General features: G+C 40.9%; 1 protein-coding gene across 1 annotated transcript in view; it reads left to right on the top strand.

Annotated features, from left to right (window-relative positions):
* LOC139291045 (LIM and calponin homology domains-containing protein 1-like) overlaps positions 1 to 15,295 on the top strand; it is an 80,827-nt gene that overhangs the window by 34,041 nt on the left and 31,491 nt on the right. Inside the window, exons 3-5 of the mRNA XM_070912943.1 lie at positions 83 to 152; positions 6,638 to 6,744; positions 12,211 to 12,241. Of these exons, the coding sequence (XP_070769044.1) occupies positions 83 to 152; positions 6,638 to 6,744; positions 12,211 to 12,241 (208 nt within the window). The remainder of the gene's footprint in view (positions 1 to 82; positions 153 to 6,637; positions 6,745 to 12,210; positions 12,242 to 15,295) is intronic.

The following is a 15,295-nucleotide window of genomic DNA, read 5'->3' as shown; positions in this document are numbered from 1 at the left end:
AAAGGCATGACTCTGCATTTTGTTTTGGTTTTGTTTTTAATTCAGCTTGTGATGTCCTCTTCCCTGTGTGTCTTTATGTTAGGTTGCTGAGCTCTATTAAACCTGGCCTGGTGAAGAAAATTAACAGACTTCCAACACCCATAGCTGGCCTGGTGAGTCCTCTACCCTCACTCATCCTTTATACCTTCACACACATTTCCACCAAAACTTAAGACAATATTTTTTCCCACACTATCTTTTGCTTTTCCTCACTTGTCACATTGCTTTATGTCTGCGTCTCTTCCTCCCCTTTCTTTTTTTCCAGTGTCTGTCTCCCTCTCCAGGGATGCTTTAGACAGTTTTATTCAGTGCTGTTTAATGTTAAAAACCTGTTGTAACCTCTTGTCATTTCCCCTTGAATAAAGTTCAGAACTTTATACATGACATGGCATAATGCTATCATAGGGATAGTACTGTATGGCAGCCACATGCCTTGTGACTTTGAAACCTGTGCAGCCTTCCAAAGCAGAAAGTTGACGTAAAGATTAGCAGCATGGTCATACGCTATGTGCCTCATATGAAGTACATCGTCATATAACTTTGGCATTGCTGGTGTATTTATGTTTTTGGTGTGTGACATTTGCTAGATTTTTTCATTTCAATTTATTATTAGTATCCAAAAATGAGTGCCAAGAATGTGAGAAAGAATTTGTAAGTTTCAAGTTGCAGGTAATTTATTTCTTTTTTGTTGGTGTGACGTAGGAAGCAGATTCTGGATACTATTGCTAAACTACAATATCACCTAAGGCAACAACTGCAGACAAACACTGATATTAATCATGTGACATGTAGATGTAGTGGCTTTGACAGACTTTACATTATACACTTCCAGGCATGTTATCAGGGTTTGATTACAGATAGCTGCAGCTGGAAGATCTGAGTTTCAGTCCTCACAGCCAAGGTGTCTGACACTGAGACCTTCATGGCTCACTTACTGTACAGTAAGACAGTTTAGTTTCTTACAGTTTTTCTGTTAGAAGCTCTTGATCACAACAACATCATGAAATATCTGCAGGAGTTTTATTCACTTAAACCATCAAGTATTTTTTCATCTGAGCAGGAAGAAATTTCTTCCAGATCCCAAAACCTGAACTGAATAATGTGCATTGTTGTCAGTGGTTTTATTTCAAGACTCCTGCTTTGAATGAGAGTCTGTGAATTTCAGTAGACCTGAGCACTGTACAGTGCAATACACTGAAGGCCTTTCATGACATCTTAAGACCTTGATCTGGATGAAGTGACCTTTCAGGACCAGGACCGACATGTAAACAGAGGCACACTGAAAGTTGATCGCATTGGAGCTCACACGAAATGTACTCCCATTTCTCTTTCCTTCCTAACTTGCTCTCTTTTGCATTCCTGCTGTCTTAAAGACTGTCCATGTAAAAAATACTTGGTTAATCTGTTGATGTGAACAGATCAGTGTCAGATCACAGTACTGAAATAAAAAATCAAGACCCGGTAATTACAGACAGAGGTTATAGCGTGATGATGGTATACAAGAGGGGTTCAGGTGATTAGGACAGAAGTTCTAGTACTTTGGGGAAGTGTAAGGGGAGCTGGCTATTATTTGGATCAAAGCATGACAGATCAGACCAGGAAGTCTGAGTTGGGCTGAAATGGCTTTTCTTATCTCATGGCGTCACTAATGGCTGCCAATGAGCCTTCTCTGGCTTTTTACAAGGGGCAGATAATTACGCAGCCACATTCTTTACAGGCCTTTTTTTCCACCATACAATCACTGCTAGAATAACAATTTATTATCCTGTTAGAGCTTTTAAACCCAACAGCGTCTGTGCTCTTGGTAATGTTTTAACTATGTGTCGGTGCATTAATATTCAGTTTCTGTTGCACCTTTGCTCTTGGTTTTGTTTGGTGTTTGCGGTCTTTTCTTCCTTTCTTCATGTAGTTGTATTACCCTGCTTTCTTCATTATAGTCTGTCATTTTTCTCTATTTGTGGCCTAACGGACTTCAACAGCTTCATCTGCACTGGTTGACAGCCACGTCTTTTTAGTGTTTCAAAGGCTTTTTAACAGTTGTCATAGCCTAGCAACAATATATTGTGAAAACTATTGACCTTCACAAGTTGTTTAATGGAGTGTTTAGTTAAGTTGTCAATCAAAACAGCGAAAATCAAATGAGAAAATTGGGTTTGCATTAGCAGCTTCACTTCAAAATTTCACTCGATGATATCAACTGCAGGCGGACACAATAACAATTGTATGTCATAAAATGCAATATATTGCACAAACCCAAAAACAAATAGCACCGTGTGTGAATGAGCATTGATTCAACTTTGTAGTCATTTTGAATCGATGCTCAATCAGTACCATATTTTGCGTTGTTTGTTGTTGTGGATGATATTTAAAAGATTGTGTGATTGTTAAACTGTTTGTTAGTTTGTGTCACAACTTTGAATGGTATCTCAAACAACAGTGATTGATGCTTGTAACGATGACATTATTAAAAACAACTCCCCTCATTGAGCAATGCAGTTAAGGGACGAAAAACATTACATGACCATTACTAGCAGGCCTTAAGGGGAACATGAATCATCCACTGAAGACAACATGTTTACATCAGTGGTTTGAGGACAACATATAACAGGTAAAAGAAACATTCCACCTGCTGGTTTTATTGCAGTCTAACAATTCGACCGTTTCATAAGTCTGTCTCTTGGCTTTCTGCGGCTTTGCAGGGATTTTTCTTGGCTGTGATTAAAGAGGTGAGAAACGCATAAACAAGGGGTCTGCTGTTATCTGGCCTATCGTAATAAAACACAGGCCGCTCCCCCTTCCTCTTCCTGTTTGGGGACTAATGGGAAAATGAGTCTCTGAGGAGGTTTGGCTGTTTTGTAATTAGAGCAGCTACCTCAGTGCTGTGGCAGCTCGGCCTGTATGGCTCAGTGTTCGCCTGAACAGGTTGGTTGTTTCGTGCTCTGTTCCCAGCCGTCTCTGAGCCGACTGGTATGCTCCTGTTTTACGGTGTGTAAACAGACACGCAGTGGAGATCGCCCTGCGAGTTGAATGGTAGTAATTCACATGTTTAAAAACGTGTTCCAGACATCATGTTTAGAGCAAACAGGCATTTGTGTTTCTTTTTAGTGACGCACATGTAAAAACAGCTCTTGAGACTGTTCAATTTTCATATTCATTTGAGGGACTGTATGCCTTGTTTGTAACTTGAGATAATTCAACTACCCTTGGTGCAGTGAGAGCTTTTCGAAGTTTATAACATAAACTACAAATGTCATGTCAGTCATGCTTCATTCTTGGTACCAGAAATGCATGTTAGTTAGTGGATCATTTGAGGCGCAGTGCAGCAGGGTTGAGCTCTCACCTTCACCTTGTTCTGGTCATTTATCCTTCGCAGGGAGAAAGAGAATCGGGAACATATCTTACTGACATCCAAGAAGCTTGTTTCCTCATCCTGGGCAGCTTTCCTCTGGATTCTGTCAAGGACCAAAATCAGGGCGTGAGCACTGAGCCTCTTCCCTGAGAAACCTCGGTGGTCTAATCGTGGTGGTACAATACTGATTACAGTGAGGGTTGTGTTCAAAGGAACCTGAGCTTCTTTCTCACACACGCTCATACACATGTCAATACACACACACACACACACACACACACACACACACACACACACACACACACAAACAATACTAATCATAATCATGTGCACAGCAAGTAATATTGGAACTTGGAATATGTGGCTCTCAGACAGTTGGGGTTTACCTTCTGCTAATTTATATTTATAAACATTTGTCTACTGCTGATTCCAAATAATCCTTCATTTTTAACTCTTTAGATTTGGTTGTAAATGCCGTTTAGATGGCCCTTGATGATTGTTCTTCTTTGCTGCTTTTGTTGTATGTGTTACTTAATTGACCAATGTTGGTATTTTCATCCCGTGGCATAAGTTTTGCCCAAATTTATTATGACTTCATTTTTCTTTTGGAGCAGAGTGGACAGGGGCTTTGTGTGGAGTCACCATCCTACCTCCCAATCCCTCTGCAAACACATTCAGCTGTCAGTCATTTCTTTGCGGTAGACGCCCAGTTTCCTGTGGCAGTGACCTGCAAATCACCACAAAGTTATTCTCACTTCTTAAGGCACACACACATACACATGCGCGCGCACACACACACACACACACACACACACACACGCACACACACGCACACGCTCACGCACACGCTCCAAACTCCCACTGAATTATCCTGTTTGCCATTACGCAAGTTGCTACTAAATGAACCTGTTTAATCGTCTGTTGGCTTGTTGTTTATTTCAATGTTTGTGATTCCACACTGTGTGATGGAGAAATGGAGAAAAATGTCCTTCTCTGAATGTAGCCCTTGTTTGAAAGTGCTTTAATGTTTAAGAATGTAATTATTACTTATTGAGTCAGTCATATTTCTTGCTTTGCTATTTATAACCAACCAGAACATTCATACAATTTGAGACATTAATGGATTAAACACTCAAAAGGGGAAGGTTAACTGAGCACACGCATCAAAAGCTGAGAACTGTCCAAGGCTTCTGCTGTCTTCCCCAGTTCACCAGCAACTCCAGTTTAAGCAAGCATAGATTAAGTATGCTTGTTCATGGACACAGTTATTGAGCAAATATAATGTTCCAGCTCTTTAGGATTTAAACACACTGGGTTTCCTGTCAGAAAAGTTTGTGTCCAAGTGTTTGCACGAGTGAGTGCACAAGAAAATATTCTCTGTTGATGTACTTTCTGTATTTCTAACAAATAAAAGATCCTCCCAGTTGTTAAACTTTAATACAGAATCATATCCAGTGGGGATATTTGGGTTGTATTTGGATCTGTTTACTTGGATTCTCAGCACAAAAAGTTTGGTCCCTGTTACAGGCCGCCCCCACCCTAAGGGAGTCCCCTTATTGTTTCAAGTGATAACTAATTTCTAATATCTGGAAATTGTTATTCAATAGAGCCAACACAGATCTTTAATAGAGCCAACACAGATCTTAATTAGATGCAACTTGACTGAAAGAACTTTATTTTGAAGTCAAATATGTGTGTGAGTGTGTGAGAGAGAGAGAAAGAGAGAGAGAGACCCAGTTAATCTGACTGCAGGTGTGTCCTCCCTGGAGTAAAACTGTCAAAAGAAGGGATTGCTGTGTCTTCACTCAAAGAGATGGTTGTGTGTGTGTGTGTGTGTGTGTGCGTGTGTGCTTGTGCGTGTGTGCGTGTGTTACTGGTTTTGTGAGTGTATGGGCGGGTGGGGTTGCCTCACCAGGAGTGCAGAGATGGCGATGTCCCAAAAACACAGGAAACTGCAGGGTGGGTTTGGAGGGGGTGTTTTGCTACAAATGGGAAAGGATCGTGAGAACAAGTGTTTCCAAGTGTGTGTGTGTTTATGTGTTTGTAGCCATGCATGTGATCTTACACCAGCTAGTGTGTACATATAAATAAGTCTTAATTTTGTGCGTCTGAGTGCTTGAAATTATGTATATTTAAAACTGCATTTTATCTAAATGTGTGCATATTGTATGTGAATATAAGCGCATTGTGTTTGTGTTTTGGTGTGTGAGAGAGATATAGAGAGAGAGAGAGTGCTTGGGACAATCAGGGTGGAGAGGAAATGGTGACACCCAGAGAGTGAGAGAGAGAGAGAGAGAGAGGGAGGGAAGGGCTTTGGCTGTGGCCCTCTGAAGGATAGAGAGACATAGAAACAAAGAGAGAACCTGGGAACAGGAGAGGAGAGCTCGGCTCAGGTTGCGTCCAACAAAGAGTTTGTCTGAGAGAAGAGAGAGGGAGGAAGACTGAGAAGATGGGGAGAGAGTAAAAGGTAGAGAAGAAGAGAAGGAAGGAATGATCGAGGAAAAGCAGGTGAAGGAGGAGAGATAAGAAGGAAGCAGGAGACACTTGAAGGAAGAGTGAAAGTTGGGGTAATCTGAGAGAGGAGAGGCGTGCGAAAGCCGGCCACTAAACCTGATGGTGTCACATTTCTGTCGAGCAGGTATCCTTGTTTTTGTGCGTGTGTGTGTGTGTGTGTTTGCGTTTGCATGTTTGCATGCAGGCAAAAGAGAAAAATTCATCCTCTTTAAATCAGTTAATACTTCTACATCTCTGGCCAACATGTGTTTGCTTGTGTGTTTGCCAGACCGAGAGACCTTGAAAGAGTTGTTCAGAGGTGTGTGTGTGTGTGTGTGTGTGTGTGTGTCAAAGAGTGTATGCGTGTTCTTGTACTTCTATCTTTGTGAGGACCCATTTTAATTTTACACCTGAAGAATGTGCACATTTTTGGACTATTTGTTTGTCCATAGGTTTATGTTGAGGATAGGGTTAAGAGAGGTGGAGAGGTCATTCTTCAGCTCACATGTGTGTGCCTATGTTTGAAGTAACAGTGTGTACCATGCTTAATGAGCCAGACTTCACTCTTATTTGCTGTAGTATAGTAGTGCATTGCTCTGCAATAAATGTAGGATTTAAAGTGAATCAAATAGTGTGTGTGTGTCGTGGTTGTGTTTGAGTTAAGACCTTGTGCAGTTGGAGTTGGAGGACCTGACCTCGCTTTGCCTTCTGCCAGCATCGTATTTATCCTGATGAAACTGTGTGTGTTCTGTGCAGGACAACCTCAGTGTGTTTCTGCGCGGCTGTGAGGAGTTGGGACTGAAAGGCTCACAGCTGTTTGACCCTGGAGACCTGCAGGACACGTCGACTCGTCCCACCGCCAAGTAAGGCTCAAAGCTTCAGTGTTACCTTACAGCTCAATGTGTGTGTGTGTGTGTGTGTGTGTGTGTGTGTGTGTGCCTATGTGTATTTCTTTCAATTTGGCTTGTAAGCACAAAAGCCACCATTTGAAGAAATCTTTGATAGGAGAGTCACTGTTCTTTTTTAAAGGGTCTATATGTGGCGTGGTAACTAAATGATTGAAAGCCAGCCTTTAAAGGTGATTACATTTGACGTTATATTTGTGAGTGACCATGTACAATATTACACAGATGGAGTTTTCCCAGTTGTCAATTGTTGGTGATCAAATTCCCATTTTTCTGAGCTCTTTAAGGAGTTGAAAGTTGAGGCTCAAAGTTCAGTCTTGACCTTGGAAACAGCTGCTGATAAAACAATCTCACCTCGAGGTCCATTTAGGAGCTGCTCTGGAGCTTTTGTGCATATTTAAGGCATTTTGATAATGAAGGAAGGCTTGTATTTTATTAAGTGGATGATGATGAACAGTTCAAGTGTGTGTTAATAGATTGCTTGTCTGTACCACTGGTTGTGTGCTTCTTTGAGTGTCACTCTCTGTCAGTCACCCTGTCTGTCATTCTCTGCATCAGACAATCGCCCAGTTCACTGCCAACATAAATAACTGACTGCGGGCCAATGGAAGTTTGTAGAGCCCGTGTCAGTGAAGCAACAATAGCATATCTGTGAGACACAACTGGTCTCTGTCCAAATACAACACAAGGGTTTATATCACTCACTGAACCATGACTCTACTTTGTTGCTTGGTAACAAAGCCAAGTGCATGCAGTTTTTTTTATATATATACTGTGTGTGCGTATGTGTGGGTTACATGTGCTGTCCTCATGCTGGCTGTGTGTCAACATGGTTTCATTCACAGAAGGGTTTAGAAAGGTGCTGCTGGAGACGAGGGGAGAGAGAGGGGACAGTGCTAATCTTAGCTGGTCTCAGGAGGAGCTGCTTGACTGGTTCTGTCAAGACGAGGGATTCTTTGAAAGCATTGACGTGTGTGTGTATATGCATGGGTGTTTTTGTACACTTATGCTCAGAAACAAAAGCCATTTTAACGTGTGCAGGTTTGCAAGAGTAAACATCATTCTTTTGCTGTTTTCTTTAGCTCAAGTTTAGTCCATTTATTCCTGTAATTTCCTCATTTACTTTTTTCAAACATAACTTGACATTAACTGGTTAATTAACACACAGGAGACACTGTAAATAAGACATGGACTTGGATGAAGTTTGAAGTGAATTATTTTTTTTCCTGGAGGTGACAGCCTTTAGCCTCAACACACATATTGTTACTCTAGTTTGTGTCAAACAATCATGTTCAAACTTATTTTAACTGATGTGTAATTTGTTAAAATAATTTTGAATGCAACCCACATAGCCTATCCTAAAATACGCTGTCTGCAGTCACACAGAATTTCACTCCCCATTCTTTTCTATGAGGATCGGGGCAAGACTGGTTGCAAATTGACTTTGCCTTGTTCGCTTTGCTCAGTCAGATTGACATGTGAGATCCTGAGGCTCTCCAATGTCCAGTCAGATTGAGAGCAGGGGCAGGATTGACCTCTCATTCAAGAAATAAGGATTGTTTTTATCTTTGTTTATTTAACTGCATGGCAAGATAATACAAGCAGCGGAGGAGGAGGGATGCTGCTTGGCTACAGTGAGTGCAAGGACCTTGGTTCAGGATAATGACAATATCAAAGTGTTTGATAAAAAGCTGTGCAATTGGTAACTTGTAGCTCCTGCAGTTATGCCTTTTTCCTGTCCCTCTTGCTTTTTGCTTCAACACCAGACAGTATTTTGTTAATTTGCGGTGCCTCCGCTGCATCATCTGAGAGATGAGCTACGTTACAAGACTGTCGCCTTTTGGGAACGACCCCTACTTGAGTACAAGGCACAGCCTGTTGTTCTTACCAACAGAATTTTGAATTTGAACAGATGCTTACAGGTGGTAAAATGTCAATGTTTTTCCCAAGGTCAAACAGTAGTTCAAATAACCAAGTCAAAGCTTCATCTTGGCTGTAATGGATCGTCTTTTTCTGTGGAAGGCGATTTTCACATGAATATGCTCACTCTAGAGATATCGTCAGGAACTTATGAGCAATCTCTACAGTTGCAAACTGAAAAGGAAACATCGGTGTCATTGTTTAAGTGGTCCTCTGATTTTTCCAGTTGTTATGTAATCCTCCGTCGTACAGGAGGCTATTGTCCTGCAGCTTGTACAGCAGGAAGCAGTTTCGGTGCTTCTCCCCCATGAATCCTCTGGACAGGTGTTTACTCATTTAGGAAACAGCTTTGGACAGGGAGGCGTAAAGACAGGCAGGTTCTGATACACTATGAGCTCAGGCCTGAAATACCTCCTGTTCCTCTGCATGTTGATGGAAACAGATCGATTTCCAAGATAAGTGACAGTTTGCCAGGCAGAGTCAATGAGAGGAGAGAGAAGCTGCACATCCATTCAGCTGTCTAGCATAATTTACGGAAAGTTTTGAAATGCTGCCAAAAAATAAAACACAAATTAAATGTGTTTCCCTCGGTTGGGTAGAAATAAATATGATAAAAATAGTCCACAAGAAAACACACTGCATTTTTGTAATTGATAAAACATTGCTCAATGTGACATTTCCCCTCAGCTTTTCTAATCTTAAAAGCATTAAATTGTAGGTAGAATACAATAAACAATTGGGAGAGAAATATAAGTCGTTAGTTCATCATTCAATTTTTCGTAAGTGCTAACAAAGAATGCAGTTATTGCAGACTTTTCCAAAGTGACATAATTTCCTTTAATATATGTCATTACTATTATTGGAGTTATATATATATTCTAAGGAGTAAATGCAAGAAGAATAAGGATAAAACCCACAATTGTTTATATTATATTATCTCCAATATGAATATGGTTACAACATGGTCATTTTGAAATTGTCAAAGATCTTTGACATTTGTGTTTGTTTATTCCTGATACTGTTTGAATACAATCATGGATACTCTGATGGAGACAAAGAGACGGACAGAAAGGAATAAAAGGTAGAATATGCCCGTAAATATGATCTCATACCTGGTGGAATCTGTCTCTGTGTTTATTTAGTCAGCTGACAGAAAGAGAGGATGATGAGGAAGAAAGGGGGGGGGTTTACAAATGATTCCCTCCAGCTACTTTCACCTTGCTCTTCATCTCCTCTTTCACTCTGCTCTTTCTCGGCTCACTGCTGTCATGGAAAACTCCCACAACTGCAATTTGGGTGTCACTTGTGTGTTGAGTGAGTTGGGCTTTGGGACCCTCAGGCTTCGGAAACTAGCTATAAACACATAATGTATACCATGAATTCAGAATTCAATATGTTCTCTATTCTATGAATGAGATCTTTTTCATTTTGCAGATGTTGTGGCTTTTGTTTGACAACAATTGGACAACAGTTATTATTCTATCATGCAACTCATTGATTAAAGAAACCTTAATGTCTTATAGTTTCTAAGTTCTGTTTTCCATATTGGCCAATACATTTCCCATACAAGGTGATGCAGTACATCATCCTTATAAGCTGTTTTGCATCCATACAAGATCTGTTATCCAACATTTGTTGTGTCTTTACTTGGATCCCTGGTAGATATAGCTACAGTGCAGTGTGTATATATAGTAAGGACCTGTTAAGCTGGAATTCTCCGAAGATGGACGTAAACGTCTCTACGAACCTGCAACAACAATACGTCACCCGGACATATGCCTCAAACAAGCTGATTGGTTGATTCAGCTCTTCATACAAGTATAAAAGAAACAGCCACATGAACATCTCCAAGTGAAACACCTATGCACGCTCACCTACTTGCAGCACAGGGAAGCACCAGCTTTATTCTTATTCATTTTCACCAAATATAGCCCTGTTATCCATTTCAGATGATGCTTTTCACAGTAAGACATTTTCATACCCATACAATGCAACCTGTTGTCAGTTTTCTACCTGTTTTTTTAAAAGGTTATTTATTTTCCATAAATGGGAACCTGTATTTCATGTAAAGCAATCCTTTGCCCATACATGGCAATGTGTTTTCCATAGATAATTGGTTTTCTATATAAGGTGGTCTATTATCCATGTGAACTGACCTATCATATCCATTAAAAAAGATTTGTTATTATTGCTGATCTAGATAACGTGTTATGATTCATAATGAGGGAAATCTATTCAAAGCATCATGTTTTCCTGCTGATCAATCCTGCAAAACGCTGCAGCCAGCCGCCTCACAACTAGCACCAAAAATAGAAACCACATCTCTCCCATGCTGGCTTCTCTCCATATGTATCAATTTTGAGAATTATTTGATCTCCTATAAGGCTGGCTTTGGGCTAGCACTTGGTTGTATTGCAGAGCATTTAACCCAATGAGCCTGAATACAGATTTAGAGCTTTTTTGGTCGCCATCCAGGCTGAAGCCTGAGGATGACCAGGCGTCTCCATTAGAGTAGTTTGATTCTAGCAGAAAGACTTTGGCAGGTCTGTCTTGCCTTCAACTCTGTTCTTTTGTTTGGGGGAATTTTGGTTAGCCTAATTATTAGCATGAGTTGCTTTGTGTATAATTGTTTTCCATAGTTAAGGAGTGACATATCACTTTATTTTGTGTGTTTGTCTGTTGTGATTTTTGACCTGTCCTCAGGCTGAACAGGTCTTTTGTGGTCAACAGTTCAGGAAAAGAGAAATGAAGGATTTTGAGTTAAGACTAACAGAGGAGTCCAGGTCTTGTACATTGTCGTACCTCTTTATGTGTGTGTCTGTATTTTAGTCCGTTTCCTTGGTGCTGCTCTGTCTTCCTCTCTAGCTTAGAAGTATGTATTTCCACAACACAAGTGTGTATTGGGGTCAGTTTTACAACTGGTTCATTCCACTTCACATTTATAGCTTCAAGTGGTGATCCGCAAGATCCACATCTTTTCATTTTGGCAACATCTGTGGCGCTGCGTGGCCACTGCTGTGGTGTTTCTGCAGTGCACCTCCCAGAGATCACTTGGCAGTCAAACCATCTGGCCACCATTGTGACATCTGTCTCTTCGGACTTCTGACTTTCTGTTGGAAAAAAAAAAAGTCTTTGTGAATGATGACTGCTGGTGCAAAATGGCAGATCTAGAAAAGCGCCCTTGCTCTTTGGTCCAGTGGAACTAACACAAATATTCCATGACGTAGTTTATTTTTTAAATAGCTGAAGTCAAACTGCAGCCATAGAACATAACTGCTGGAAATAACAAATAGATCACCAAACAACAAACTGGATCCAGTGATGTGTAGAGTCTGTTAGTTCTCCTTGCGTGGGCTACAGCCACTGCAGATTCCTCTATATTTTGTGGGTGATGTGGGAGTTGGTTGGTTTAAAAGGTGTCTGCTGTTATTTTTATGTAAGATATTTCATTAAATAATACCAAAAGTCAATGCCTCACTCTCTCTTTCTTTCTCATTCTCTCAGGGGAAGTGACTGCAGCAGAAAGCTGAAGAATGTAAGTGATACTTCTGGATTACAGTGGGATCATTTGTTTGTGTGCTAAATGTATGTTTGGATGGAAACTGTTATTATGGTCCAGTGTTTCTGTTTGTGCTGTGTTTGTCACTCTCTTTTCTTTCTTATCATGTCCAGCTGGACCAGTTCTGTTCCCTCTACAGTCCTCTCTATGTACTGTATTATTCTACTCTTTACTATTTGTAGTCTGACTTTACAGTTTGAAGCTATTGTAGCTTTACCTTATCTGGCTGTTCTACTTTTATCTATCCTATGTGATCTTCTCTACCAAATCTTTCGATTCTAAGTACTCTACCTGCTTTCGTCTCTATTATTTCTTATTCCATTCTTTACTTATTCCAGCTCTTCTTGCATTGTCAGTTACGCATAGACTCCACCTACAGTACTGTTTGTAGGACCCCATTCTTTTTCTCTTTTATTTCTTTAATTTCTAATCGTGACCGTAAATACCCTTTTCTGTTATCTTTCTCTGCATATTCTATCTAGTTTAGTTCTTCCTATTCGGCCTATTTTATTATGTGTGTTTGTTGTTGTGCCTCCCTTCTAATTATTCATTTTCACAGGCCCAGTGTTGTTCAAATATACCCCAGCACCCTCTTCTCCTTTTCTAATAATGCTGCTTTAAGAAGTGGAACATGTATTGCTAGCCCTGCCCACTCTGCAGTCAAAGCGCTCTCTCTCTCACACACTCTCTCTCTCTCTCACACTCTGTGATGCTGCTCTGCACTGTACAAGTTAATGTGTCGAGCTGCAGAGCCGGCCTGGGCTGCTAGCTCATTTAGCTGACTACATTCAGGGACTGTCAGCCACATTAGCCAGCATTTTCAGCAATAGCAAACGGCCCACAAAGTCCCAGCAGCCGGGACCTGCTACCATGATATGCTACTACTACTATGGATCTTCCCTGCAGACTCAGGCTGAGGACTAGGATTTGATAGCAGCTGTCTCTGCAGCACATCACATATTGAGAGGTGAAGGAACTGCACCGAGAAGAATTTGCTGATTTGGTGATGAAGGTGTTGTTTAGCAAACAGATTGGATGTTGACGTAAAAAGAGGATGGATGGAATATTGCAGCGGTCATGAGATGGGCTGATTGTGCATGTGTGTATTGTGATGACTAGTATAGGCAATCTGTTTCTATATGTACCACTACTGCTCTCTTGGGTTTATTGTGTATGCATCACGTAAGTGTGTGTGTGTGCACATGAAACAAAGAGATGATTGTCGTTCTCAGATGGAACCTCTTTGACAGGTCTTTCTGCATCTGCCAGATCAGACTGCTGCTGAAACTGAAAAGGCAAAGCAAGTGTGACGCTGTGCATAACTTCACTGTCTGGCCCGTCTTTTATGTTTTTGTCTGTCAAGACTCCACTGACATGTTTTCTTTGAACTACTGTGGCTCAGTGCTTGTGTCCAACTTTCGGTGTTTGTTGTTTGTTTTAGGTTTAGTGTTGCATGTCTAAATCATGCAGGCGCAGTTGTGGCATGTTTTCCCATTGCGTTTGTGCTGTTGGGATCAATATGGATGCATTTTAAAGCATACTGGTAAGCAACTGAAACACATTTGGTGCTGACCCACTTCCAATTGGAGCTGGCACGGATGTTATCGTTGTACTGGTGACACAGAAGCGATACACACTGCTCCGGGTGCTAAAGCGTGCAGATAATGAAGCATAACCACAGCAGGTGCAGTATTGCTTTAGCACAGTACTTAGTATGTTCTGTCCGGTGGCAAGATGAAACATCATGTGAAGGTAATTTACCTGAAGACAAATGCCAAGACTGCACATCTATCACCAGTAGTTGTGATCTACATTTGAAAAGAGTTCTGGTTTGATCCCCGGTGATCTTGTGTCCACTCTTTTGACATTTCCTTGAGCAAAACATTAAACTTCATGCTGTATAGTTGCAGCTTAGTAATGCTCTAGTTTGGGCTAAAAGATGAATTTCCCTTCAGGAATCAGCACAGTATCACATGGAAAAGACAGAAGTGCTTCTTCTGATCAGCACGCCAAGAAGTTCCTTTGCTCTTCTTCCAAGTGTGTTTGAACGGCAGAGGGTGTTTACACTGACAGTATGACTGAAATAAACACATTAAGCCATGCTGAGCTTTCTTATCAAAGCAGTCCCTGTAGAGTGCCGGTTGACATGGACACAGTAAATATAGCCAGGAACACTTAGCCAACAGTGCTAAAGGTGCAGCTCTGTGTGATCTCCCTGTGGCTACACCCAATCTGTACATTCTGCATTTTAGGCATTTAGCTGACTCCAAAGGGAGTTACACTGAATGCAGTAAGCTTCTGTTCCTCAGTCACATTCAGCATTACTTCAGGACATTAGGTTACAAGCAAGAGTCAGAAGTATGGCCTCCTTCTGCTACCTATTTTACAGTGTCACTGTGTTGGAAGGAGAGGAGATTGACCTGGTAATTTATGCACTCACGGCAAAGCTAGTTAACAGGCAAATATAAATCATAGTGACCCCTGAAGGGATGCTGTGTTTTAGCAGGCGAAGTGCCTGTGGTCTGAACAATGGCTCAGTCTTGTCATGTTTGTGCAGGACGCGTTAGCTAACATGTAACTTCTTTGGAAGACGCTGGATTATAATGGCCACAAAGCCAGCTTGTGTTGCTTTGTAGGGAGTTCAGTGAAAGGAACAGAGTGGGGAATGGTTTGCTTCGTGCACTTAGACCTTCCTGCAATACAACCATGAGCTGACAAAATATTGTTTTTAGCTATTTTACCTATGTAGAAGACTAGTGAAAGGTTTCATATGTTGGCCTGAACTGCTACATGTTCATCCTGTACATGGCACAATTTTCCTCTGGAAAACATTAAATAACAATACCCTAATGTTATGCAGTTGTAGTCATGTTATGGCAATGATTGGTTTGGAACAGCCACCTCAGTCTTCAATCAAATTGACTCAATGTACCTTGAATGACATGTTTTGTCTTGACAGTCTAATGGACAGTATGTCTGCATCCAAGGTATCATTAGAGTAATTTTCCATCCTTTGCTTTGAAGCTTTCT

Source organism: Enoplosus armatus, chromosome 10 (assembly GCF_043641665.1).
Source record: "Enoplosus armatus isolate fEnoArm2 chromosome 10, fEnoArm2.hap1, whole genome shotgun sequence".
In the NCBI taxonomy this organism is placed as follows: Eukaryota; Metazoa; Chordata; class Actinopteri; order Centrarchiformes; family Enoplosidae; genus Enoplosus; species Enoplosus armatus.
This window is presented reverse-complemented; position numbering and strand designations above follow the sequence as displayed.